Here is a 26,741-nt window from a genome sequence, read left to right on the forward strand (position 1 = left end):
GTGCGTAAAGAAGTATAACTTCAGTAAATATAAAAATGACATATTTTTGATTTAAAACTTCTAAAGGAGGGAGAAAGAGACAGGCAAGAAAGAGACAGGAAAATGATACAGACTGTATTTTTTATCTACTATTTAGGAGAATTTACATAATTTAATATCACGCACGCAACGCTGTGTGGCTACGGCAATAAATAATATAGCTCACCTCTCTTCCCGTTGGTGTCGTATGAGGCGTCTAAGGTATAACACAGTTCCACTACCACCTTGGAACTTTAAAGCCGACAGATGGCGGGATAACAATCCAATTGCTGGCTTTGAAATACATAGGCCGAAGACGGGCAGTAGCGTCTTCGGTGCGACAAAGGCAGCCCAGTTCACCAACCCGCCTGCCCAGCGTGGTGACTGTGGGTAACACACATGAGTTCACGCTGTTTTTGGCGCGAACTTGTGGAGGCCTATGTCCAGCAGTGAACTGTGATGAATATTACGTAGTGGTATAATATACAGTGTATTTAAAGTTTATATGTGTCCCGAATCATCAAATTACCTTTTAGTTAAGAAAAAGGGTTATGTTATGGGAACAAAGAATGATGAAATACCAGGAATTCATAAAACTACAATTGATATTTTCTGTAGAAATAGTTCCTTTTAATGATAGAGATTATTCGTTTGATGAGTCATAGACTCCCAAACTTTATAGGTAACACCCCAAATTAAATATTTTCATAATTCTAATACAAATATTTAGGTTTTGTTTTACAATTTTCTTAATGACAAACGTAATGAAAATTTATAGGAATTTTTTTTAGTCGTTGAATTGACTGATGAAATAAATACACTACATTACACTACACAAAAAAATAGTTAATACCTAATTTGTAAGATTTTGGCTCGATTCATTATTAATATCCTAAAAGTATATCAGATATTTTAAACAAATTTTGTGATTACGTGTCCAGTGGAACTACTAAATTCAACATCTATTCGGGGATGGAACTTCTCACTTTGAGAATGTATGGCTTAGTTTGTCACATCCTTGGTTTAGTGTGGAGTAAGTTCCGAGATAATTCAGTCGAATTATGCTGAGATAAACGACACTTACTCCAACTTAGAAGATGTTCAAGATTGCTTCATTTAACTAAGCCATACTTTAGAACGTACAAACGTAGGCTTGTGATTTGAGAATATATATGTACAACTTTATGACTTTAATTAAGTGTGAGATTAATTATTTGTAAATTATTCAAGGGTTCAATGTGATACTGCGTTAACTTAATATTGAAAATTGTTATAGCCTAGAATTAAATAAATGTTTATTCATGGCTAGACCAAATAGAGTTTCTATCATTACAATATACGTCGCGTTTTATACTATTTAACTTCGAAAATTTCTAGATTTTTGTCTTATTTTAATATTAAGCTTAGTCATAATATTATTTAACCCTATTATTATATTACCTTCTATGATTTGTACATAGAATGGTTGTCGTCTACACTGTTTATGCAGACAGACAATTATCTTATATATAAAATTCTTGTGTCACAATGTTCGTTTCCATACTCCTCCGAAACGGCCGGATTTATTTTTATGAAATTTTGTGTGTATATCGAGTAGGTCAGACAATCGGCCTAATAAACATAGGTATGGCAAAACAATGTTCGCGGGGTCAGCTAGTATTCCAATTAATGTTATTATTACATTTCGATGACAACTTAGTATCAGAACTAATATAGAATAAATAATTACAGAGAAGTTAAATTTAAACATCGATTTAAATCCTTTGCTTTTTAAATAGCTATTAAAAGCAAGCACGAAATGCAGTAAATCATTCGTATACTCGTATTTTGTCATGTTAAATTTGTACAAGAAAACGTAATTCTAAAACTTATTTAGGCCTATTCTTATTACTTTAGATGTCTATTTGTTATTATTATTTGATTCTTATCTTCTTGTATATTAATTCGATATAACCTCGATGTTTCCTTGACTGTCGGTCCGTATGTTGACAACTATTTGCAAGGCACCCGTACCAACGTCGGTAGCAGCTAGAAAGTCAGTTGGTACCTCCAGACCAGTGGTTTCCACAGACACCATGTTTGCTAGGAACGGAGAAATTGGAGCTGATGATGTGGTGCCGATGAGGATAATGATCGACAGCGTTGCTAGCACGCTATAGCCCCTGGAAATTTACCACAAATACTTTTTTAAAAGTGATTTAGTCATTAAGATAAATTTTTGAAAATAAATTTATTATCACACACATTTATTTACGATGCTTAGGGAGGATACTGAAAATCTACAGTCTAAGAGATATTTTCCATATATTTATTTGCTTAACCTACGTAGAAAAGATTTGGTGGATTAGGCTCTTGTTATTTACCCTAATGTAGAGAGATCGTGCCCAAAACTCGAGTAGTAACAGACTGGACATAGCTGAACATAGGCCTTCACAAGTTCGAGCCAAAAATGGCATGAACTTCTGTGCGTTGCCCATAGTCACCACACTGGACAGGCGAGTTGGTGACCGCAGGGCTGGCTTTGTCGCACCGAAGATGCTGACAGTCAGCGTCTTCGGTTATAGTACTTTAATGTAAGTAAATTGTTTTTGAAAATTGGTTATCTTTTCAGATATCTTTTATATCGAGATCACAAAATTAAAAATAACTTTATTCGGATAGGCTTCAAAAGCATCTTCAAATCGTAATTTTACAAATCACAATTTTTATTATCTCTAACAATAAAGTTGCCACTGATTCGGAATGCAGACTCTGTAGAGTCCACAGTTACTCTTTTAAAAATATAAAATGATTCATACAAATTCTATACTAATATCATAAAGCTGAAGAGTTTGTTTGTTTGCTTGAACGCGCAAATCTCAGAAACTACTAGTTCGATTTGAAAAATTCTTTCAGTGTTAGATAGCCAATTTATCGAAGAAGACTATAGGTTATATACCATCACGCTAAGGTCAGTAGGAGCGCAGTCCACAGGGACGAAGTAGTGGGCAGAAGCAGAAGAAGCTGAAGAAGTTGGTAATATTGCTATAATTTATATTGATCATCCCATTTTGATATTTTTAAACTTTTGCAATAGCATATTTTTATTACACCAGATGATGATTTATTTAATGGAATAATGTTTTATTTTAATGAAGAATGTGCTGTGAATTGGATCCAGAAGTTAGTGAGTTAATATGACTAACCATGACATATTTTCTGTATAGGATATCTGGATGGTAGAGCAAATAAAAGTGGTAGAATGTACTTACATTTTAATAGCTGTTTCCGCGTACACTCAGAATATTCAATAATATAACACAGATGTCCCGTACAACGTCCGCGAGAGTTCTGGCGAGAGATAGATAACGATTAAAGATACCTAATCATAGATAAAAGATTATATCTACCATATTATCTGAAATATCTTAGCCGCGTCAGACACTTGCTATGCAGTTTTCTTGTTATTTTTATAGATATGGATTCGTAACTTAATATTCCATTGAATGTTTCGCTACATTTTATCAAATATAGTTGACCGCAACTTAACGCCTGTGTTTTCCTTAACAGGATACTTATATAGTTATATATTTATGTTTATTTTATGATAAATCGAGGTACACATAATCTTATATATAAAATTCTCGTATCACAATATTAGTTACCATACTCCTACGAAACGGCTGGACCGATTTGTATGAAATTTTGTGTGCATATTAGGTATTTCTGAGAATCGGCAAACATCTATTTTTCATACCCCTAAGTTATAAGGGGGATTAAGGGGGTTAATAACATATATGGCAAAACAACGTTTGCGGGGTCAGCTAGTACACATATAAAAATTAAACCTAAATATAGTTTTTAAACTTAGACTCATTGCGAGTACAAAAGTTGGAGTCTTTATTTGGAGTATATTAGGTTTTTTTAACAATCTTATATTATTTATCTTTATAATGTACAATCCAGTCTGTAAGTTCCCATAGTACACGCCACGCCACACAACATAGTCCTCTCTCTGCATGTAGGAGAAGGATTGTTCCCCCACTGCGGGTTGGCGGATATATTTCCCACTATGTTCACAAGGACAGACATCTTAATCAGAAAGAAATGTTTTTGGGAATAATAATATCCATTTCGAGCGGGAATTGAACCCTCAAACTGTCGGTGTTTAGGCACTTATATTCATCGCTATACTAGAGTGGTTGTGTATTATATATATAGTATATACCTAGCTATTAATATATAATCTTTATAATATAATAACAATACCAATATATTAAGAAATCAAAAAATACTAACCACCGAAATTTATCCACAGATTATATGGACTCGCTATGCAAGGACCACTTCCTGCAACGCCAGTACCGGAAGCTGGACGGTGGAGTGCTCTGGTCCCGGAACGAACGCAACCTGGACTGCACTGTCACCTTCCAGACGCACAGTATCTTGCAGCGGTTCATGCTGCACTTCGACCTGTTACAGCTGGACTGCAACGACCACCTCTACGTGTACGATGGGGCTCACGCCACAGCACCACCGAAGGTAAGCTGCAATACACAATCGATGATCTTTTCCTCTAATCTGTTATTATACTTCAAATTGGCAAACAGACGTACTGTACAGCTGTAATAGAACGAGCATTGCAAGCGAGTTGCCGACCACAGCCCCGACTGTCACCAGGAGATCTGGCTACCTTACTTACATAGGAATACAAAGATACTTGAGAGTAATATTACGCTGTTATCTGTAAAGTTGAGGTACTTGTCCAGTCAAGCTGCTCCAAACTTTGAGCAAGGTATTTCCGGTTGTGCCCTAGTAGTCATCTTACTTTTGGACAAAGGTTATTTTTTGAAAGATAAGGGTTATAAATTTCGAGACAATTATAGCACATGATAAAAATCAATACCAGTTCAAATCAAAACAAAACACTATATCATCTACTAAAACATTTATAAATTCTATTCCAACATATTCTATAAACGTAGAGTTGTATCCTGAACTTTCCCTTTTCTCGCACAATTGACGGAAACAAATTAAATATCTCAAAGTATTCAAATACCTTTCATATCATTTTACCTTTCAATATATCACATAACGAGAGTTTTATCGATATCATTTCCAATTTGGAGGCATTCCAAGACGTCGCGAGCAGCAATTACGGAGGGTCTCGATTATTCTCCCCCCTGCCCCCCTTATCGGTCCCCTAACGCCACGATTAAGGCGATGGCTCGTCGCTAATTTATTAAAGATGCCAGAAACGCCACGCTAATGAGACCTGATAATCGCAGCCGAATTTATATATTGGAAATTTTCCTATAAATTCATTTGTGAAATGGTTTTAATTCATGCAGAATATTTGTGATTGCTTTGGATATCTGTTACTTAGGAAGAGGAATGTGTAGTTTCTTTAAGTTATATGCTTTTACTCTGCTTTCTGTTCCGTGGGTTGCGGGTTCGATTTTTGCCTGAGTCTGGATATAATATATGTATTTATATATATATTATTTCTATGTAAATTTGTAAAAAAATATATTTAACTTTAGCAGTCGGCTGTTACTTATAACACAAGCATTCGATTGCTTACCGTAGGAATAGACGACCGTGGGTGTATAAGATATATATTTATTTATACAAAGATGAGCTTAAGTTCCCGTGTATTTCAAAAATGTTGGTGTTTTCTTAAGGGGTTGACGACTTCGTATGTCAATTTAAAGTATAATTTACGCGTGTCATATCATGTCATGTAACCATAACGGATTATAATTATCATTGACCTTAAAGCGGTTATTCTGGTATTCAATTACTATATTCGTCATTCGGTTTTAACCAGTGGTGATATTATTAATTCGTAAAAAAGGAAGAAACAATATGAGAGATTACTTTCATCACCAAATACAAATAAATGAAAGGTTTACTGTGTGGAGTGATTAATGAATAAAGTTAGCGGATAATTTTTTCTCAGATCAAAAAATTTAAAATGCTCAGAAGGTCAGTATGTAAGTAAACTCATACGTTCAAGATATTGAGGGCTTAGCTAAAATGTATATAAAATTATATATTTTATTGAAATAGGTTTCCAAAAGCACACTTGAATCGTCATTTTGCAAATTAAAACCTTAATTATTTTAAAAAATGAAGCTACCAACGGTTCGAAGTGCAGACTCTGCAGAGAAGAATAGTTTATTTCCCAGACACTTAGGTATATATTCTAAAAAAAATTCAATCGAGACTTGTGGACTGATAAGTTTCCTACAAACGAAGTTTTAGGTATATTTATTCATCGTCGGTATGCTAATGAGTGACACAATGCGGCGGCCGGCAGATGTCCCGCAGTTCCTGCCCGCTTAACAATTAACACGACTTTGAAGACACAATTTCGCGAATTTTAAATTCAAATGCCCAAACTTTGGGTCAGAAAACTTTTGAACAAAGACCATTGTGAAATACTTCGAGAGGGAACGTCGATGGAATCCGGAGAGGTTTTCTTTTAAGTCGCTTTGTTTACGCTGTTCATCCTAAATACACACAATTAGAACTAAAACGCGACCCACAATCTCATTGAAAGCGCACTGAGCCTCCGGAGTGTGCCAAATTCAACGTTTTTTAATTTTCTATTCAACCAGCTGTCAGCGAGTCGCCGTTTTAAAGTTTAAAGTATGAATACTTTATACTCCGCTAAGCGAACTGTGTCGCTCCACAAGAATAAATTGCGGGCTTTACTTTAATGGAACATTTTTCATCATCGTTCCATAATTTGAAGGATTCGCTGGGGTGGAAGGATGCGTGCTGAATGTGTTGATGGTAAATTAAAAACCTTTCGTCCTTTACTTGTTTTGTTTTATGAATCCCTTCTTTCGGTAGCTATTGTGCTATATTATAAAGGGCTTTTCAAAAGGAATGCTATCCCTCGTTTTAATTTTACGGGTTATCTAAAGGCCCAGATATAGATCATTTTATTACTTATTAACTTATATTCGCTGTGTGGTTACCGCAGTAAAGAATATAAACGTCTTCTCTCTTCCCGTGGGTGTCGTAAGATGCGACTACGGTATAACAGAGTTCCACTACCACCTTGGAACTTAAAAAGCCGACCGATGGCGGGATAACCATCCACCTGCTGGCTTTGAAATACATAGACCGAAGATGGGCAGCAGCGACTTCGGTGTGGCAAAACTAGCCAACAGACAACAGAAATGAATTCACGTCATTTTTATCGCCTGCCAACTTGTGGACGCCTATGTCCAGCAGTGGACTGCGATAGGCTCATGTGATAATGATGAGTGATGATGACTTATTAATTTCAAAATTTTCTACTAAAATCAGGGTATTATGGTTATTCGTACACCATATCATTATTTAGAACTTTTAAATGTTCCTCTTAAAAGTCGACATTGGATTCAACTGCTATTTAAAATAATGTTAAAAATGTACAATCCTAAAGTTTAAAACGTTTTATATTAATTGCAACACCAGAGTGTAAAATTAGTAAGGACGCAAGTCACCTCGTATTTCCTGACAAATGTAATATGCACACTAATTTGGCAACTAAAATCTTACCGTCCTCTGTCCGTAAGACTCCGTCGAGGGAAAAGTTTTCTTTGTAACGGTCTCATTCGCCGTCTACTTGTGGTTACTTCGAATGGAAATCTTTAATTGTTTCTACAAATTGGACTAGACTCTGATGTTTTATCGAGCTCATAGCCGCGAAACGGTCCCCTAACTTCCGAATCCCCAATAGTCTTTACAATGTCCTCTTAAGCCACTTATTTCGCAAAACTTTTCAACTTTTTAGAACATTATACGCTTCGAATATAATATGCGCTAGGGTTGAGAAATATCCTTCAAACGTTCAAACTGTTCTTCTAAAATTAAATGGAAAATTACAAAAACTTATAATCCTTTGTTTAGTTCTCAGCGTATTCTTATAGTTGGGTTCAACGTTAGCTCGCTCATTATTTGTTCTCCTTATTCTAATTAACTCTTTGTTTTATTCTGCACTTTGAACAAATAATGCGTTCGTAAAAGTTAACAAAGAAAATGTATTTTTAATTAACGCGTTATGAACGTAGATAAACTAAAAGCGAATGAGATTTCACGAATTACATTTGTTTGCGAGAGTCGAGAGTGTTTTTCGCAGGCTCTAGAGCGTGTTATTTGTGAATTTACCCAGTGCCCGCAATAACGAAGGCTGTGTGGACATAATTAAAACCCTTCGTCCATAAAAAATGAAGCAACTCCTAACCCCGCGGTGGTCTCGACCAACAAAGAGCTTAATCTAACAATCGACGAGGCGTTGATGAAACAATGGACGGAGTTTAATGTAACTGTAAACTTAAATAGAATGAAGCGCGAGTTACAGCTCCGGAGAAACAATGTAACGGATTCATTACGGAGACAAAGGCTAAACTTGCACCACCTGTATTGCCCCCATCCCGGGATCTTGAACTATGTGTGGTCTAATAGCCAACTCTAAAACAATGCGCGTAACTTCGAGTGACAACTTTCATTGCAGAAATGATAGCGAGGCCCTTCGACTCGAGGTCCCTCGGTGACTTCGAACTGTAGAGCACTTATTTTATCGGGTCAATGTTCAGTGGAGTTAGTGCGAGCGCGTGCCTAGAAGTCTGTTTCAAGTTTCCTAGTAGCATCGTCTGCAGTGAGTAACTCGCGCTGAATTTCAAATAAAGTATAGTGCGGCTAATCCACACTTAAATTGTGGATCGTGCTCACTGACGACAAGCTCGGATATTTAATTTTAGATTTTATTTCTGTAGGAGCCATTTATATTTTCATTACAACGGTTAAAATATTTCAAACAAGATCTTAAAGTGCGCACCGTACATTTTCAAAAGTATTTTAAAGATCTTTAAAATTACAATAGAACGAAAACCCACACAGCTAAATAAGTGAAGAACACAATGAAAACGGAGATTCTTTAGGAAAAATTCAGAACTTGGGTAAGGTGTAAATAAAATAAAAATAAACCGAGGAGTGAAATCCGAATTCCGAAAGAAACTTGGTAATTTCGAGTAGAGAATTTTATAGAGGAATTTTAATATCAACCCGAGACCGATCTTTATTAAACTCCTCGGTATAGAGTGAAAAAAAAGTGTAAAAGTCCGATGCAAGAAACGCCTTTGATGTGGGGTAGCGGGTGTGGAGGGGGAGCGGGAAGGGCGAGGGAGCGAGGTGGGATCAAGAGCCCAGAGCCATCACGTCTTTGCGATCGCTCTCGTTGAAATATGACAGCGAAATAATGCCATCGTTCAGTAAGCCCGCCTCGATGAGGGAAATATTACCAGCGCATGAGCGGACCTGAGCTCTCCGCTAAACCGGTTTTCAGACTTGCGGCTAGCTCCTGAATGTTAAGATTGCTACACAATGGTTACGCCTCGTACTTTGTTCGTGCACCACAAAAGATTACAAGTTTTTCACATAAATTCGTGATTGATTAAAATTGTAGAGATTTGTCATACTAAAAATGGCACGGTGCGATCTTTAGTTTTCCTAACATTCCTTCGTATCGAGTATAACAACGTGACATTTAAAGTTAAATGACAATTCACTGTTTTTATTTATCGTTTATTTTATTATTATTAACGTTAATTTATTTATTTATTTATTTATACTTTATTACACAACTCCAAAAAAAAAAAAAAACAACAAAACAACACATCAAGATAACACGTTGCGCAAAAGGCGGACTTAAGGCCGTACAGCCTTATCTACCAGTCAACCTTAAGGCGTAAAAAAAATAGTAAAAGTAAGTGTTGAGGTAGGACTATAAAACAATACAAGCAAAATAAACATACGCATATAAATACATAAATATACTTATATATATACATATATACATATTACAAACAAAATATATAAAAAAAAGAGAAAAAGAAAAAAATATGTTCAAACAAAAGTAAACACACGAAGAAATGTCATGACATGAAGTTATATTAATGTAAGCCTAAGATGAGGAGAGTAAAAAGATAAATAAGGAGGGGCTATTGACAGAGTTTTTTTAGGTACCACTTTTTAACCTGGGTTTTAAAAGAAAGTTGAGAAGGAGAGTTCCTGATGTTGACCGGTAACTCATTCCACAGTCTGATGGCATTAACTGTAAAAGAATTAGACACAAAACCAGATTTATGAGAAGGTATGCATAGAGTAAGGTTAAGAGAAGAACGAAGATCCCTAGAATGAGTGTTAGAGAGAAAATTAAATTTAGATTTTAAATAAGAAGGAGCAAAAGGGTTGGAAATTACAGAATAGAGGGTACAGAGAATTCTCAATTTTCGCCTTTCTTTAATCGGCAGCCATTGCAGTTGAGACCGGTAGGACGAAATATGGTCGTATTTGCGCAGCCCATAAATGAAGCGAATGCAAGTATTTTGCAGTCTTTGCAGCTTGATCAGGAGCTCCTCGCTTAAGTCAGGGTAGCAAGCATCGCCGTAATCAATAATAGGTAAAAGAAAACAATTTACTAAATCAATCTTGGCCTTCACGGGAAGAAAATTTTTAAAGCGCAAGATAGAATGAAAGAATGCATAAAACCTGCGAGATATCTCACGAACCTGATCCGCCCAACTGAGAGAGCAATCCAAAGTCACACCCAAATCCTTAACCTTACAGGAAAACGGGATAACCACGTTATTGAAAAAGAGAGGTGATGTAGGTTGTTGAATTTTTGATAGTTGACGAGAACTCCCAACAATCATAGCCTGACACTTAGAGGGATTGACATTAATTCCAAAATTTTTGGTCCAGACCGAGATACGCGAAAGATCATCATTAAGCTTAGCAATGGTATCATCAAGACGGTCGATGCTAGTTTGTGCATAAAGCTGCAAGTCATCAGCGTAAAGGTGGTACTGACAGGAAAGTATAGAAGTAATAGAATTAATGAATAGTGAGAATAGTAGTGGGGAGAGAATTCCACCCTGAGGAACGCCCGCAGCAACGTCGCACCAATCAGAACGCTTAGAGCCAATGCATATCGCTTGCTTGCGTCCCCAAAGATATGAAGAAAACCACTGAAGAGCAACGTCAGAGATGTTAATTCGAGATATTAGAGCGAGTAACAAATCGTGATCCACCGCGTTAAAAGCGTTACTAAAATCTATAAGTGTTAGAATTGTCACGTATTTGTTCTCCATCCCCTCTCTTATATCCTCGGTCACTTTAATCAGAGCAGTAGTAGTGCTGTGGCCTACACGAAATCCGGATTGAAAATGATCCAATAAGTTGCAAGATAAAAGATATTCAGACAGCTGGCTGTGGACGATAGATTCGAGAATTTTGGAGAGAAACGGGAGAACAGAAATAGGACGGTAATGATTCGGAAGGGATGCGTTAGAAATTTTTGGTAATGGGAGAACCAGAGCCCGCCGCCACAAATCCGGAAAGGTAGCTGAAGTTAGAGAAAAGTTGACAATGTGAGTAACAGCAGGTAGTATAGATTCCAAAATATGAATAATCATTGTGCGACCAATTTCATCACAACCTAGAGCCTTGGATTTAAGTGACAACACACGTTTGCGATCGGCATCACTTACTTGTGAGAAACTAAATGTGGACTTTTCATATTTCGGCAGACTTAGGATCGTAGATAAAGTGTCATGTTTGGTGTTATCATCAAAAACATGAGAAGTATTAAAGTGGCGGCTTAGGTCATCAATATCTACGGAAATGTTGTTATTAGAGTTAGTGTCTTTGCCTATACCTAAAGATTTAAGAAATTTTAAAGTGTCTGTAGTTGAGGAGTTACATATTTTATCCGAAATAAATCGGCGCTTGTGATTCCTGCACATTTGGTTACACCTATTCCTAGCAGCTTTGTAGATTGATTAATATATATTTTATATTATTCTTATTATTATTTGACTTGTCAATAAATTTATTAAGGACGAAATAACTTTGGCCATGCGTGAAACATCTTTAAATGTGAATCAATGTTTCAGGCGGATCTGTCCTGCCGGAACACGAAGCAGCAGGTGGGCGCGCTGTTCACACGCAGCAACTTCGTCACGCTCAAGTACGTGACCGACAACTGGGGCACAGACGCCAACGGCTTCAAACTCGTCATCACAGCCGTTAAAGACCCCAGTAAGTTTATCTTATCCTAGTATTATCACCGAGTTTGATTTAACTTTGTTTGAATAACAAGTGTCGTTATCGATTTTGACTAGAAAGTGTTGACTTTAGGAGACAGTTAAATCTGTATTGTTGATGTCAGGTTCGTCATTTCGCTCCTGGTATAATTTTGCAGTTTATTATTTGTCAGACAGGAAGTTATATGGGGGGAAAATAATAAATGAATAGTGACTAACAAATGTCATTGAGTCACATATGGTATACTTCAGGGAAGGTGCACTCGTACAAAACAGAAACCCTGTTCTAATTACTAGGGTTCTCGAGGAAATGTAAGCTTTTTTATGTGACATTCATATAAATATATTACGAACAGTAGAAATAATAATACATGTAGTATTAAAAATTACAAGGAACGTTTATATTTTCGATCACACAAATAGTGGCGTGAGGGATTCCTATGGGAGGATCCCGTCGACCCTCTTTCAGCGTCTCTTTAATTATCCTCTGTGTTTATTGGCAGAACTGCCGGGCCAGTTCACACATACCACCCTTACCTCATCTTGCAAAAGGGAACGTTTACATGTTATGAGTAGATACATTTTAAACGTGATCACGTTTTCGTTTTTTGCGTTCCGAACGAGGGATTTATTCTTGTGATCGTTTTATTTATTTTATTCGATGCCTTTATTCTTTATGTTGTATATTCGTTCGAAATAAATTGAGCAGATTTAATGAGATTCATCTTGTATTGAATTATTTGTTAGAAGATAAACTTTACTAAGTAATATGGGTTAAGGTTATACTTTTCTGATTTTGCAAATCTATTGTGTCATGTGTATTTAATTTTTTAACATTTACTCTAGTTTTGTAAACATATACGAAGAGTTTATATTTATTTATATGCATTTATGATGAAAACGATCTATATGATGAAACGTCTAGTTAAAAATAAAATTAGTCTATTGACCAAGAAGCTTAGGGATCAGAGCTTAATCCACCACGCTGCTTCAATGCGGGTTGGCGGATATATTCTCTACTATGAGTAACGATCGCTATCAGGTGTACATGATAACAACCGGGACTGACGGCTTAACGTACTCTTCGAGACATGGTGGGGAGACCCACAAGTACTGCACAAACACCCAGACCACGCTAAACATCTGTATGGGCAATACAAATGTTTTTCATCTGCGGGCATCGAACCCGCAACCAACAGCGCAACAGCCATAAACCTGCTGTGACAATTGTGCCAACGCATTATCAAGAAGAAGAAAAAGAAGAAAGTTAAATTATCTAAACGCTATGATAATAAAAGTAGTAGTTGTTATATACATTTGCAAAAAAAAGCAACAAAATGTGCAGAAATTACGCCGTCAAATTATAGTCATATTTTCGTTTCTAAATCGCTGTTGCCGCCATATTATGTTGATATTAAAGCAATCTGTTGTAATCTGACCTTGAGATGTTTTTATTTCTTCCATCTTATATTCTAGTACCCTAGTGACCGAACTTAGGTCGGTATTTTTAGTAAATCGTGTTTTTTGGAAATCATATTTAAATACGAATTACATATTGATAAAATATGATTAATATTTTCCGATTTTATCGACATAATAATAAAAAATATGAACTGGTTATTTAAATAAAACTTAACCAGATTCATGAAAAAAAAATCATGACTGCAATTAGAAAAAGGAAAAGAAAAAAATAATCGATCTGGATACATGGGAATTTGAACCGTAGTCTTCTCGGTCGATCCCGACCGGCCGATTTCCCATTTGAACTATTACAACTTTATTAACAATCGCGAAATTTACCTTCGTATTCTAACAATATTGTAGCCATTTTTTCATTGCCTAAAAACAGAGATAAAACGACATTTTCTAAAAATGACTCCTAGCTATATCGATTTATCGCCCCCGAAATCCCCTGCATACTAAATTTTATGAAAATCGTTGGTTGGCCGTTTCCGAGTTTCAGATTATATATATATATATACAAGAATTGCTCGTTTAATAGTATTAGATTATCGTTGAATCAAATATGAATGTACAGTAAGTGTACCTACATAGTAATGAAAAAAGGTCTTAGTGTATTAAAGGAACCGACAGCCTTTATTCACATTCCGTTGCCAGCAAGTCGTTCGCAGCTCGATTGCTTGATCACTATTTAGCGATAAGTCCACCAATTGTAGTTATTGAATGTTTTATTTTAAATTTCAAACAGTATTGAATTTTTCTTTAATTTTGCAATATAGTACCTACTTTTTATTTTTGTACTATCTCTCTCTTTCTTTCTATCTCCTTATCTTCTTTTCTCTCATTCTTTCTTTCCTTTTACAATAGCTTTAGTATGGTCACGGATACTATTAACATGCTGAATTGTAGATTGAATTTTTCTATACTAATATATTTGAAAGCATCAATCTCTTGATTTACACATACAATAGTTTTTTTTTTATTTGTTTTGCAAATCCATTTTATTGAGAAAATTTATAGGCAATAAAAATACCGTGATACGCCTCATAGGGTTGTAACAATAGTTATGTAAATTACGGTATAACAGATAGGTATAAATTGATAAAGAAAAAACGATCTAAAGTTCACCGTTTACCGTAACCGTTTTGGAAAATAGTTTAACTGTATTTTGTATATTTAATAATAGTCGTAATAAATAAACGCCTCATTACAACGTCGCCCTCTAGGATTTTCTCCTGTGCCCGGAAACACACAAGGAACGCAGTAACAACTAGACCACGACAAACATATGGCCAATACAAATGTTGGTATGCATGTGTGGGGATTGAACCCGCGTTTTTGATGTAACCGTGCTGAGACTGTTACAGTATTTGCAGTAACTGTTACTATCTATTTGATTCATAAAATTACTATTCGTTACGCTCTCTAAATTATTATTCGTTACGCTCGCTTGACTTGAGGAGTAACGTAGTGAATGCATAACGAGAGCATTACGAAATGTGTGATCGGGTGAGGCGAACGGAAATTGAGAGGGAGATATAAGTTAGTAAAGATAGAAAGAGAGAGAGAGTTATGTTTCTTATTATGTACGATTTTATTTTTGTGTTAACCACACATTAGGAATTCTAAACATTTTTGAATATCATATCAAAAATTGACCGCTCGAACCCGCGTCTCCGACTGACCGTGTCGGCGCTCTAGCCAATTAAGCTATGGAACGATGTACCCGCTAGAGCGAAATCTTTGATATGATGATTTTTATTTTCGGTTTAAGCGAACCGTGGCGCCGTCTATAGTGTTATGTTTCTTATGTTTTACTTCAGTCGTGTGGTCTAAAGCACACTCGTTTTTATCTTTTGTTTGTTGTGTTTGCTAATTTTAACCTGCGTTTAGAATTATCTCTTATGATTATTACCTTTAACGACCCATTTTCGATCTTACTTGCGAAACCCTTTAACCCTCATAGGGCAAAATACATCTAATAATAATCTTGCTGGTAATTTACCCTAGTTAATGACAATTTTCGTGTAATAATAACCCATTATCTCAAGATAATGGGTTAATAATAAAATGATCGCTTTTACTTAAGTGCTCGAAGAAGTGATGTGTTGTTGGGCTTTTGTATCCTGTATAGAAATCAAAATAAAAATCAAAAATAACTTTATTCAAATAGGCACATTTATTAATTATAGTTAAGAAAAGTTAAGCAACTGCCGAATCGGAATGTAAATTCTGCAGAGAAGAGTTGGCAAGAAACTCCACAGTTAGGTACTTTAAATAAAAAACTGTCTTAAAATAAAATTGGTAATATCTTGTTGGATGTCATTACTTTATAATTCTGGAAATACTAAAAATTCTAGGTAATTTAGATTGATTGATGATTATATTTCTAATACAATAGGCTACATTGAGTTGAGTAATACAGATTAATAAATAAAGAAAGCTGTATTGTGGAACCAGTTAAAGTTTAAACAAGAGTTAAACATCATTAAGGTCGTATTTAGTAACTACTAAATAAGGAGTTACTAAAAAAGTTTGAACTCCTTAAAATGGTGAACTAAAAAAATCCCTTGCTGAAGTTTCAAGATTCGTTTAGCACATATTTGATAAACATTTAAAGTATAAATTTAGGTCATAGGTACAATAATTCGTTCTCTTGACCTCTGAAAATAGAAAGAATAGGATCAAATGCACCACTGCATGCAATCTTTTACTTCAGTACTTGTTCTAATACCGTTTAATATTTTGATTTGAAAACATGCCTCGTCAAATCCAGACGTGTTAGAGTTCTGACCTTCATGTAGCTTGAGAATACATTTCTATTTCGTAATTTAAAGATATTTAAGTAAGCTTCTTTATTCGGAATTTGCAAATACATTGTTGGTGTCTACGGTCGGCCAAGAAAGTGGTGTACCAGTTTTGATTTAGTTTCCTGGTCATCGAAAAATACAACAAGGTAACGAACCTTTAAATAAAAAATATTATTGAAAGAGACATAATTATAATAATGACGTAAACCTAATTGATAAGTATTCATACGTCATTATTATACACGACATTTTAAACTCTATTAGGTGTAAATAATATCGTTATCAATAATCAGATAAAGACGGCAATAGAAGTTGTCAGATCGATCTGCAAGCGAAACTAATCTTTATCACCTATGAATCTGCAAGCGGCATACAACCTTAGGGTGGTACACCACTTTTTTGGCAAACGGTACCAACATCCATTACATTTCCAGCTCGACTGCTCGGAAGAATTTGGAGGTTTTTAACAATCGCTTAGGTTTTAAGTGTAGTGAAATATTACATTTTTATTTTGTATCTTAAGCTTTTGTTAAAAGATTTTCTGTCAGTCATTTGCTAACGGATTCTTTATTAATAGTTTTTAAAATAGAGCGGTTACTTTTATTCATCATTTTAAGTTTGGATTTACACAAATTTATTCTTTGTAAGATTCACACAATTTGTCTAAGAAGTTTACAGACTATGTTAAATCTTGGGACATAATAGTACTGTATAATCCCTACTAAACCTACTAATATTATAAATGTGAATGTAAGTTTGTTTGTTACGCTTTCACTCAAAAACTTCTTAGCCGATCATCATGAAACTTTGTACACAATATCTGCTTGGAGGTATTAGAAGTAACACAGGATACTTTTCACTAAAAAAAATCAATGCAATCGAAGCCGCGGTTAAAAAGTAGTATTTCAATAAAAAGAAAAAAAAGTACGTGTGAAAGTACACACACACAATTTTACAACACAACACAACTTTTAAAACAAAACACACACACACTTTTAAACATAAGTATGTACGCACGTAAAAAGTTACAGGTACTTCATTGGTTAGCTAACTTCACGTTGCTAACTTCTTCTTCGTTGATTAGCTTCAAGGTGTCGGTTTTTGTGACGGTGGGCGCGCGAATCGTAAAAATTCACTCTCATCATAACCCTAACACGCCAAAAAAAGTATAACTTAAAAAAATTGTACTGAAGGTATAATAAAATTAAACATGTCAAATAACTTGTAAAACGTCAAAACAGCGCTGACACAGCGCGAGACGTCCACTCTTAAATAATAAAACCGCTGTACCAGAATTGTTAAAATTCAATTTGATAACCCTTTCATACCCTCGTTGTTTATATCGTTTTAATTAAGTTTCATTTTGTTCCCATTCGATTTATTTTTAATTAAAATAGCTCCCGGTGTCATTTATTTTTGGATTATAACACACAAAAGTTTAAGTTAAGATTAACTGACTTTAAAATCGGGCAGTGTTTTTTTATCTGATGAACAGAAGAATAATTAAACGTAACTGCAGCGCCATAAGCATCGGAAACGCGTTGCTATTCTTAATATTTCCCAGGAGCTCTGGTCACCTTGTTCATCAGAGGAACACAACAATGCTTGAAAGCAGTAGTATGTGTCTGTGATCTTCTGTAAGGTCGAGGTACTTCCCCAGTTGTGCTGGTCCGGACTTTGAGCATAATATTTCCTGCTGTGCTCCACCTCAGTTAATCTAGATAGTATAGCCTTAGACCCCGCTGTCACCTGATCTTTTGAACGGTAGAAACAACACGGATCCTTATAGCCTTACATTAGGAAAATTAAAAAAGTTCAATATGTGTGATTAATATGGCAACTATAAAAAAATTATAAAAATAAGAAATAAAAATCAAATCGATGTTTGTATTAAAAGTGTATTAATTCCGCATTTGTTTTTACGACCTAAACGATAATACACTTGTAATGTCTGTATACGACATGGCCCACAGAATTAGCAAGTTGAAGTGTCGCAAGACCGATGGCCATTGGAGTAGACGGGTCCTGGAGTGGAGACCGTGTCTTGGCAAACGCAGTGTGGGACGTCCTTCGGTCGTTGGACCGACGATCTACGTAAGATTGCCGGTGTAGGCTGGATGAGGATTGAGAAAAACCGGGATCTCTGGCGCGAACTTGGGGAGGCCTATATCCAGCAGTGGACTGCCATAGGCTGAAGTGCAATGAAGTGTGAATGTCTGTAAACGTTCCATTGTGCGTAATTCTCTCTTTCTCATTTTTTACGAAGAAGATAATAAAACATTATATTGTAACAAGTAACTAAACCTCTCAATAATCGTACAAAAAAATGACTGTCAAGATAATACTGTTTTCACAAAACATATAACAGATTATAAGTATTAAATTCTGCGAGGGAGACCTTAGGAAATCGCTAGTGTACGTAATGGGCGTATCATGTCATTTATTGAGGATACAAAAGCCATTATCTGAAGAGGGGTCGATAGGGCGATATTTTAGTACCGTTTTTACGCAATCATTGTTACGATCCTATTATAATATGTTAAAGCACAATCGGTCAAGTTTATCGGCGACCCAAGATTCTAGAGGATAAAAGATCGTATTATAGTTTTAGAATTGGGTTTCTATCTGCTAATCTTTGGAGATATTGCAGAAACCTTTCTGTTACAGATATGCACAAATATTTTAGGATTAAACACGTGAATAAAAGAAAACTACTGAAAAAATAAGCACTAAAGCGATTTAAGAATGTTTATATAGAATGACGCAGTAATAACTTGGGCTCACCAGTGTTATCAGATCTTAGATCTGACATCAGACTCGGATTTTCAATTGTCTGCAGTCAACAAAGTTAGTTATTTGATAATTATCGGCTAATGATTTTCGCTATGACGTAAGCTTTAAGACACAATTAAGAATCTATAAATTTAAACACAAAACAGCCTAAGTGCAATTCAAAACTTCAGTTAGTATTTGGGTCTGGAATTAAAATGTAAAAAGATCTGGAACGGAGAGTATTTTTGTACATTTTATTTTATTCAAATATTTTCAATATGTCCGACGTGATCGACAACCGTTGTTCGTCCGCCCAAATCACTTGATGGATTGCCGCCCGTGTCTATTGTTCACCGCTATTTTCCATCATGGCGGCGGTAATTTGATAACGTCATAACATGTCAATGTTATTGTTTAGATATTACGGGATTTTATCGAGCTATCCTAAATAAAGAGTGCTTGAAAATGTTTTGGTCGTTTATATTTTTTTAACTTCTAACTTATGTAAAAAACAATATTTTTGGTTACGTTATCTTCGTTATGAGTGCTTCTTACAACATTTCTTTATATACATATATACAAGCGTAATTAAATGCTGTCTTATGATATTTTCAGAGCATGGTTGCAAGGAGTTCAGGTGCAAGCAGCGCGAGTTCTGCGTCAGCGCTGACCTGACGTGTGATGGCGTGGACCACTGCGCAGACGGCTCCGATGAGGACACCGCTGCACTTTGCCCCGGTAATTGATTTATTATTGCGAAAAACCAAACCGAGCCCACAGACGTACACTTAACGGTCCATAGGTGAATGTAATTCTGTGTCTAGAAACATCTAAAGCAATAATAATTGTGTTTGCTAGCAAACGAAAAAAACCGACTTCAATTACATCGACAAGTAAAACAACGTAAGTAGATGAAAAAATTTAAAAAACGTACTAGCTTTCACTTCGATTTTCGAGGGTTTCCCTCGATTTCTCTAGGATTCCATCATACCACCCTTGTGATATCTCCTTTCCAACAAAAAAATAATTATCAAAATCGGTTCATAAACGAAGAAGTTATCCCCAAACATATATATAAAAACAAAAAGCGGTCAGATCAAAAGAAATAATTGTGTGGTTTGTACAAATGGTTGTTATAAGCCAGGATCGCATATCTGTCCGTACTTGTGCAATAGGTTGCTGGCCACTACGCTAATGTTCGTTCTAATTCATAATAAGTACAGATAATAAAATGTTTTGTTGGTATTTAGAGTATCTCGTAGATATTTATATATTTTTTTAATTTTATAATTGTATATAAATAATTATATTTCTTTATCTTTCTGTTGTTATCATGTACACCTGATAGCGATCGTTACTTATAGTAGGGAATATATCCGCCAATCCGCATTGGAGCAGCGTGGTGTATTAAGCTCTGATCCTTCTCCTACATGGGAAAAGAGGCCTATGCCCAGGAGTGGGATATTACAGGCTGAAGCGTAATTATATTTCTTAAGTTTTTCTTCATACTCTTGCTCGAATCTTTGTATTATTTTCAGACCTTGCAGTTGAGGAGACGAAATTATATATATTAAAAAAAATAATCCAAATCATCATACTCGTAGTCCAGCGACTTATAATGTAGCGTCAACTCTGTACATCAAACGGGTTACACCTAAGGTTTTTTTTTTGATTTTTTTTTTAATTTCTTATTTTTCTTTTTTTTAATTTTATCATTCCTTGTATGGTTTTCTAATATGGGTGTTATAAATTTGGTGGAATATAGTTTGTATTCTTATACATATCCTGCTCGAATACTTATATTAAATAAAAAAAAAATCTTAAAGCATTTTTTCTATGAAAAAAAATATTTTACAGACTTAATAAATAATAATTAAAATTCTTTATTACATATCAATTTTATGACCCAAGTTTCATACCTCAACGAAAAATCATAACATTAATATTAAATGGTGAAATTATTATTAAAGACCAAAAATTTTTTTTTTTTATTTAAATTAATAGAATACGAACATGTCAACGATACTATTTTTGACGACTCGTTGGTGCAACGGCCACAGTACTAGCTGTTGCGCTGGCGCTTGCGGATTCGATTCCCGCACATGAAAAACATTTGTATTGGCTATATAGATGTTTGCTGTGAACTAAGTACAAAAAGCGGCCTTATCGCTAATAAGCGATCTCTTCCAGGCAACCTTTTGGCAGAGGAAATGGTATATATGTAGATGATTTAGGTGTAGTTTTATCAAAACACATACAATATATTTAGACAAATAAATAATGTAAAAATGTCATGGGACACCAGGTAGGAACGAAGTTCCTTCGGATAGTATAGAAGTAACAAAATTTGAAAAAAAAAAAATTAAATTTTATATATATTTTCTAGTTCTTGATTTTTTTTTAATTTTGTTAATTGGTTTTTAATTAAGAACATAAAGGCATTTAGGAAATTTAGTATTTTATTGGTCGCCCAGCCAAATGTCAAGCCTGCCGTGAGGAACTTCGTTCCAATAAAAAATAAAAATAAAGTATATGTACGTACATGGCATATATACGTTGGAAAGTTGTAATAGGCATACATAGACGTATATATAGTTAATAAATTATTGTGATAAGATTCAAAGTGAGGACAGGAGATAATATGGGACTGATAGAATGATTAAAAGTATATTTTCTTTTTATTCTGTGGGAAAATTGAATTAATTTCAAATATTGTTCGTACCAGAGAGTGGCAACGGGGCGCACAGCGGCGCGTGGGCGGCGGTGGCGGCGGGCGCCGCGGGGCTGCTGGCGCTGGCGGCGCTGCTGGCGCTGGCCTGCTACTGCCGGCGCCGGCCGCGCGCGCCGCTCACACACCTACACTGTAACTCTCTCACTATTGTGTGCTAGATCCTCTAAGCCGTGTGGCTCCGGCAGTAAGAAGTTTAACTGAGGTAGGGCACAGCAGGAATTTCCCGCTCAAAATATGGAGCAGCCCGACTGGGGTACCTCGACCTTATAGATCACAGCTAAATAATACTGTCTTCAAGCAGTATTGTGTTCCTGTAGGTGAGTAAAGTGACCAGAGCTCCTGGGGATTGGGGATTGGGTCGGCAACGCGCTTGCGATGCTTCTGGTGTTGCAGGTGTCTATAAGCTACGGTAATCGCTTACCATCAGGTGAGCCGTACGCTTGTTTGACGACCTGGTGACATAAAAAAAAAGAGTATAGCCACCCCCACTCTTTCCGTACCTGTCGTAAGAGGCGACTAAGGGATAACACAGTTCCGCTACCACATTGGAACTTGTAAAGCCGACCGCTGGCGGCATAACCATCCAATTGTTAGCTTTGAAATACAGGCCGAAGAAGGACAGCTGTTCCTTCGGTGTGACAGCGCCAGCCCTTGTTGGTAAAACATAACTTGTGGAGGCCTATGTCCAGTGGTGGATTGCGATAGGCTGAAGTGATTGAGTGGTAGATTCTAACACATAGCAAATTGTTGGTGAAACGCAGAAGCAGTCTGAATGCAAATAGTCAATAAAAGAGTATGTGGGTTACCGGATGCAAGTGACCGTACCTAAAAATATTACAGTTCAGTAGGATTACAAATCCATTATTGATAAATAGAAGAAGTAGAAATCTTAGTATAGAAATGCAGAGATGCGTGACCTTACATTATACCCGCGCTCATTATACGATACTTAGGAATAATTGTGTTTGCTCGCAAATGAAAAAGCCGGCTTCGAATACATCGACAAGTAATACAACGTAAGTAGACGAAAAAATTAACAAACGCACTAGTCATCACTTCGATTTTCGATGGTTTCCCTCGATTTCTCTGGGATTTCATCATTGGATTCTGCTTTCCTTATGAAATCACCCTTGGGATATCTCTTTTCCTACAAAAAAAGAATTATCAAAATCGGTTACATTACAAATATATATACGGTCGAATTGAGAACTTTATCCTTTTTTGAAGTTGGTTAATAAATAGCTTCAACAGTAGCCAAACATTAGTAAATGCTACAGATATCCTATAATGGTGAAAATCAAGATTCTGATATAAGTGTAATTTACCTAGGTATATGACTACCGGTCACCAACCCGCCTGCCTAGCGTGGTGACTATGGGCAGCACACACGAGTTCACGCCATTTTCGGCGCGAACTTGTGGAGGCCTATGTCCAGCAGTGGACTGCGATAGGTTGGAATAATGATGATGATGATGATGATGATGATGATGATGATGATGATGATGATATAGACTATGTATTTCGTGTTACAGTGCAACAGATGGCCAGCAGCAACGGCGCGGGCGGCGGCAAGGGCGCGGGGCCCGCCGCGTCGCCCGCCACGAGGCTGCCGGGAAACTGGGCGCACCCTGCGGGCCCGCGCGGGTAAATTACTGACTACACTGTCGTTGCTGAGCTAATTTGCACAAATTTTTCTTTCACAACAATTTTTTTTTCTTCCTTTCTTACGTGTGAAAATATTATTTTGGCTACCTTACTAAGATACTTGCACAAATTACAAGGTTTTTTTTCTTTTTGTGCGTGCAATTATTCTTTTTTTTTACCTTGATAACTAATAAATTTGCACAAATTAAATGTTTTTGTTTCCTTTATTGTGGGTTATTTTTCTTTTTGTGTGTGCAAATATTCTTTTTTTTTAATCTTGCTAACTAATAAATTTGCTCAATTGCTAACTAATAAATTTGCACAAATTACATGTTTTTGTTTCTTTTATTCTGGGTTAATTAATATTTTCTTTTTAATTTAATTTTTATGCCTTTTTTCTAATACCTTATGTTACTGTAAATGTCTGAAAAACGTATTCGTTATATTCGACTACACCGGTGTTTAATTATTGACGTACATGCAATGGAATAGTGCGCCGAATTTAATTATGATTGTTCTTCTATTAGGAGAGGTCTTTACAGACTGATTCTGTTCAGCTCGGTTAACACAAGTACATATTAAGACTCAACGACAATTTGTGTCACAAAATGCAATTTTTTTGAATTTCGAATACTAATTAATCCTTTTAATATCCTATCTGAAAACAGAGTAAAAATTTTAAAAGAGTTGTTACCATTTTTCGAGCTGAAGTCATTGACAGTGTTAGGTATATGGTAATAAAATATTATTAGATCAATTTGGACATTTCTAGTAACATTAATTTTAGTTTTTATTATTATTTTGATATTGTAGTGGATTTTAAGTACTCGTAGATGTAAAAATGTTTTAATAAGTGTTGTGTTAGTTTTTTTGTTTTTGTGTAATCTGTATTTTACGATTGTGTAAATAAATGTTTATTTTTTTCTTTCTTATCTTTATTTTCATTGTTGCGCGTTACATATTTTATAATCAAGAACGATTTTCACTTTACAAATTTTTTGCTTTTTTCATTTGTATTTTTCCTTTCTACGCCTTTTTCGTCTATTTTTCTTACTCCTTTATTTTTTCTTATTTTTTTCTATAAGCACGAAAACTTGTTGTTTATATTTTATTAAGCATTTTAAAACCGAAAATTCTGATGAATTAAAGTGTGATAAAGATAAAAAAATATAATAATGTTTCATAATAACTTTATATGGAGTTATCTGCTATATAATATATATATATATATATATATATATATATATATATATATATATATATATATATATATATATATATATATATATATATATTTTAATTTTAACTGAGGTAGGGCACAGCAGAAATATTTTTGCTCCAAATATGGAGCAGCCCGACTGGGGTAGTACTTCGACTTTACAGAAGATCATAGCTAAATAATACTGTTCAAGTTTCAAGCAGTGTTGTGTTCCAGTTAGTGAGTAAGGTGACCAGAGCTCCTGGGGGAATTGGGGATTGGGTCGGCAATGCGCTTGCGATGCTTCTGGTGTTGCAGCTGTCTATAAGCTATGGTAATCGCTTACCATCAAATGAGCCGTACTCTTGTTTGCCGACCAAATTATATACATTATAAATATATATTAAAAAGTATAAAGATCTTTTTTCACGAAATTGGAAAATGATCCAATCTTGCTGGGTCTTATTATACAAAGTTCACTTCAGCATCTAGAGCTTATGTTTAAGTAATATTAGAAGTTATTTGGTTTGCGTGTGAGTTAAGCGTGGTGTGACCTGGTGGGCAGGTACAGGGCGGCGCGCCCGGGCCGCCTGCGGGCGCGGGCGCAGCGCTGAGCGGCGCCCCGCACAAGGACGAGTGGTTCGTCTGAGGCGGCCCGGTCGGGCCCGCAGGGCGGGGGCGCCGTACCGGCCCCCTACCGCTCCCACCCCCTCACCACACGGTGACACTCGGTGAGTGGACGCTACGACGTTCTGTCGGTCTCCGATACGGAAACTTCACATATCTGTCGACATAATTATGTTAAGTGCTCATCGGTTCTGCCGCGAGTGTTCCTTGACTATCTTATGAGTTTCGTATGTGAGTGGGAGTCGCATTTCTGATGTATATTTTTGAATTTTTGGTCGTACCGCGTAGATTAGCGCAGTCGGTCTCGTTATAATTAATCGTTTGTAAGGGAGACGGAGGTCACTCGGTCGTGGCGAGAGTGAACTGATTCTGACGGGTTACGCGCGCGATACGCGATAGCGTCCGTGCGAGTGACTCGCACGATTTGTCTGTGCGTGACACTCGCACTACGCATTTCTAACAAGTGCGATTGGTCTGGACCACGCGTGTATGAAATGCCACTATCGCGTAACCGTTTGTAAACTCGCGCGTGCTGGTCATGCCCGACACTCGCATGCGCAGCTCGCGCGAGTAGCTCGCGCGTGTAGCTCGCTCGTGTTGCTCGCGGAACATCGTCGTAGAACTCCTCAAGTCGTGTTCAAATTTACGCGTTTCGGTAGAACTAAGTGTATTTATGAGCGAGATAGTCAACTGAAGTACTATCCGATGAAATTGTATAATCATATAGTGTATTCCAGTTTGTAACGTTACTTGTATACGTTCATTGGATAGCGTAGTAGTGTGTAGCCGGTGTGCAGTGACGAGAACGATCCTTCGTCTCGTCTTTATAACGAATTAAGTTGAACTAATTGTGTGATTTTATCGATTATTTCTTAACTCCCAAATTTATCATAGAATAAGAATATTTTATGTATTTAATACTAAGTGAAATTTAAAATATATGATGTTCTTAACACTAACGTAATGCGGTGAGATGTTTGTTCATACTTTAACGAGTATTATCGGACCATACGAATCATAGATATTATAAAGAAGCCATAGATGTTACGATTTCGTTATAATTAAGTTAACGCAATTTTATTATAGAATTATACAGTTTGAACTGATGTTTTATTGAAATGTATAACTGTGAAAGTGAGTTTTTTTTATACGAGTTCAATGACAGTAGAACGTAAAATGTAGTATATTTTAAAAAATTAACGCGATATTCCCGATCGATGATCGCGCAGGCGTCCGTCGTCTACATATCACTAGCACCGCACATTATCAACGCGACGCGTCAGAGACGCGACCGCTGTGCGAACCGACGAACACGGACGCCGGCGCGTAAGTGTCACCGAGCGCGCGCACCCGTCACGTCAGACTAGCGCGCACCCGTCACGTCAGACGAGCGCGCA

General features: G+C 36.1%; 1 protein-coding gene across 1 annotated transcript; it reads left to right on the forward strand.

The window, feature by feature from the left end:
- Positions 1–3,950: 3,950 nt before the first annotated feature.
- Positions 3,951–25,331, forward strand: LOC123669684. The gene is made up of 8 exons (XM_045603274.1): positions 3,951–3,966; positions 4,316–4,539; positions 11,952–12,096; positions 17,770–17,775; positions 19,760–19,882; positions 21,870–22,007; positions 23,408–23,519; positions 25,283–25,331. The coding sequence occupies exons 1-8, from the start codon at positions 3,951–3,953 to the stop codon at positions 25,329–25,331; spliced, it is 813 nt and encodes a 270-aa protein (XP_045459230.1).
- The last annotated feature ends 1,410 nt before the right edge of the window (positions 25,332–26,741 follow it).

This window comes from Melitaea cinxia, chromosome 3 (assembly GCF_905220565.1).
Source record: "Melitaea cinxia chromosome 3, ilMelCinx1.1, whole genome shotgun sequence".
Classification (NCBI taxonomy): domain Eukaryota; kingdom Metazoa; phylum Arthropoda; class Insecta; order Lepidoptera; family Nymphalidae; genus Melitaea; species Melitaea cinxia.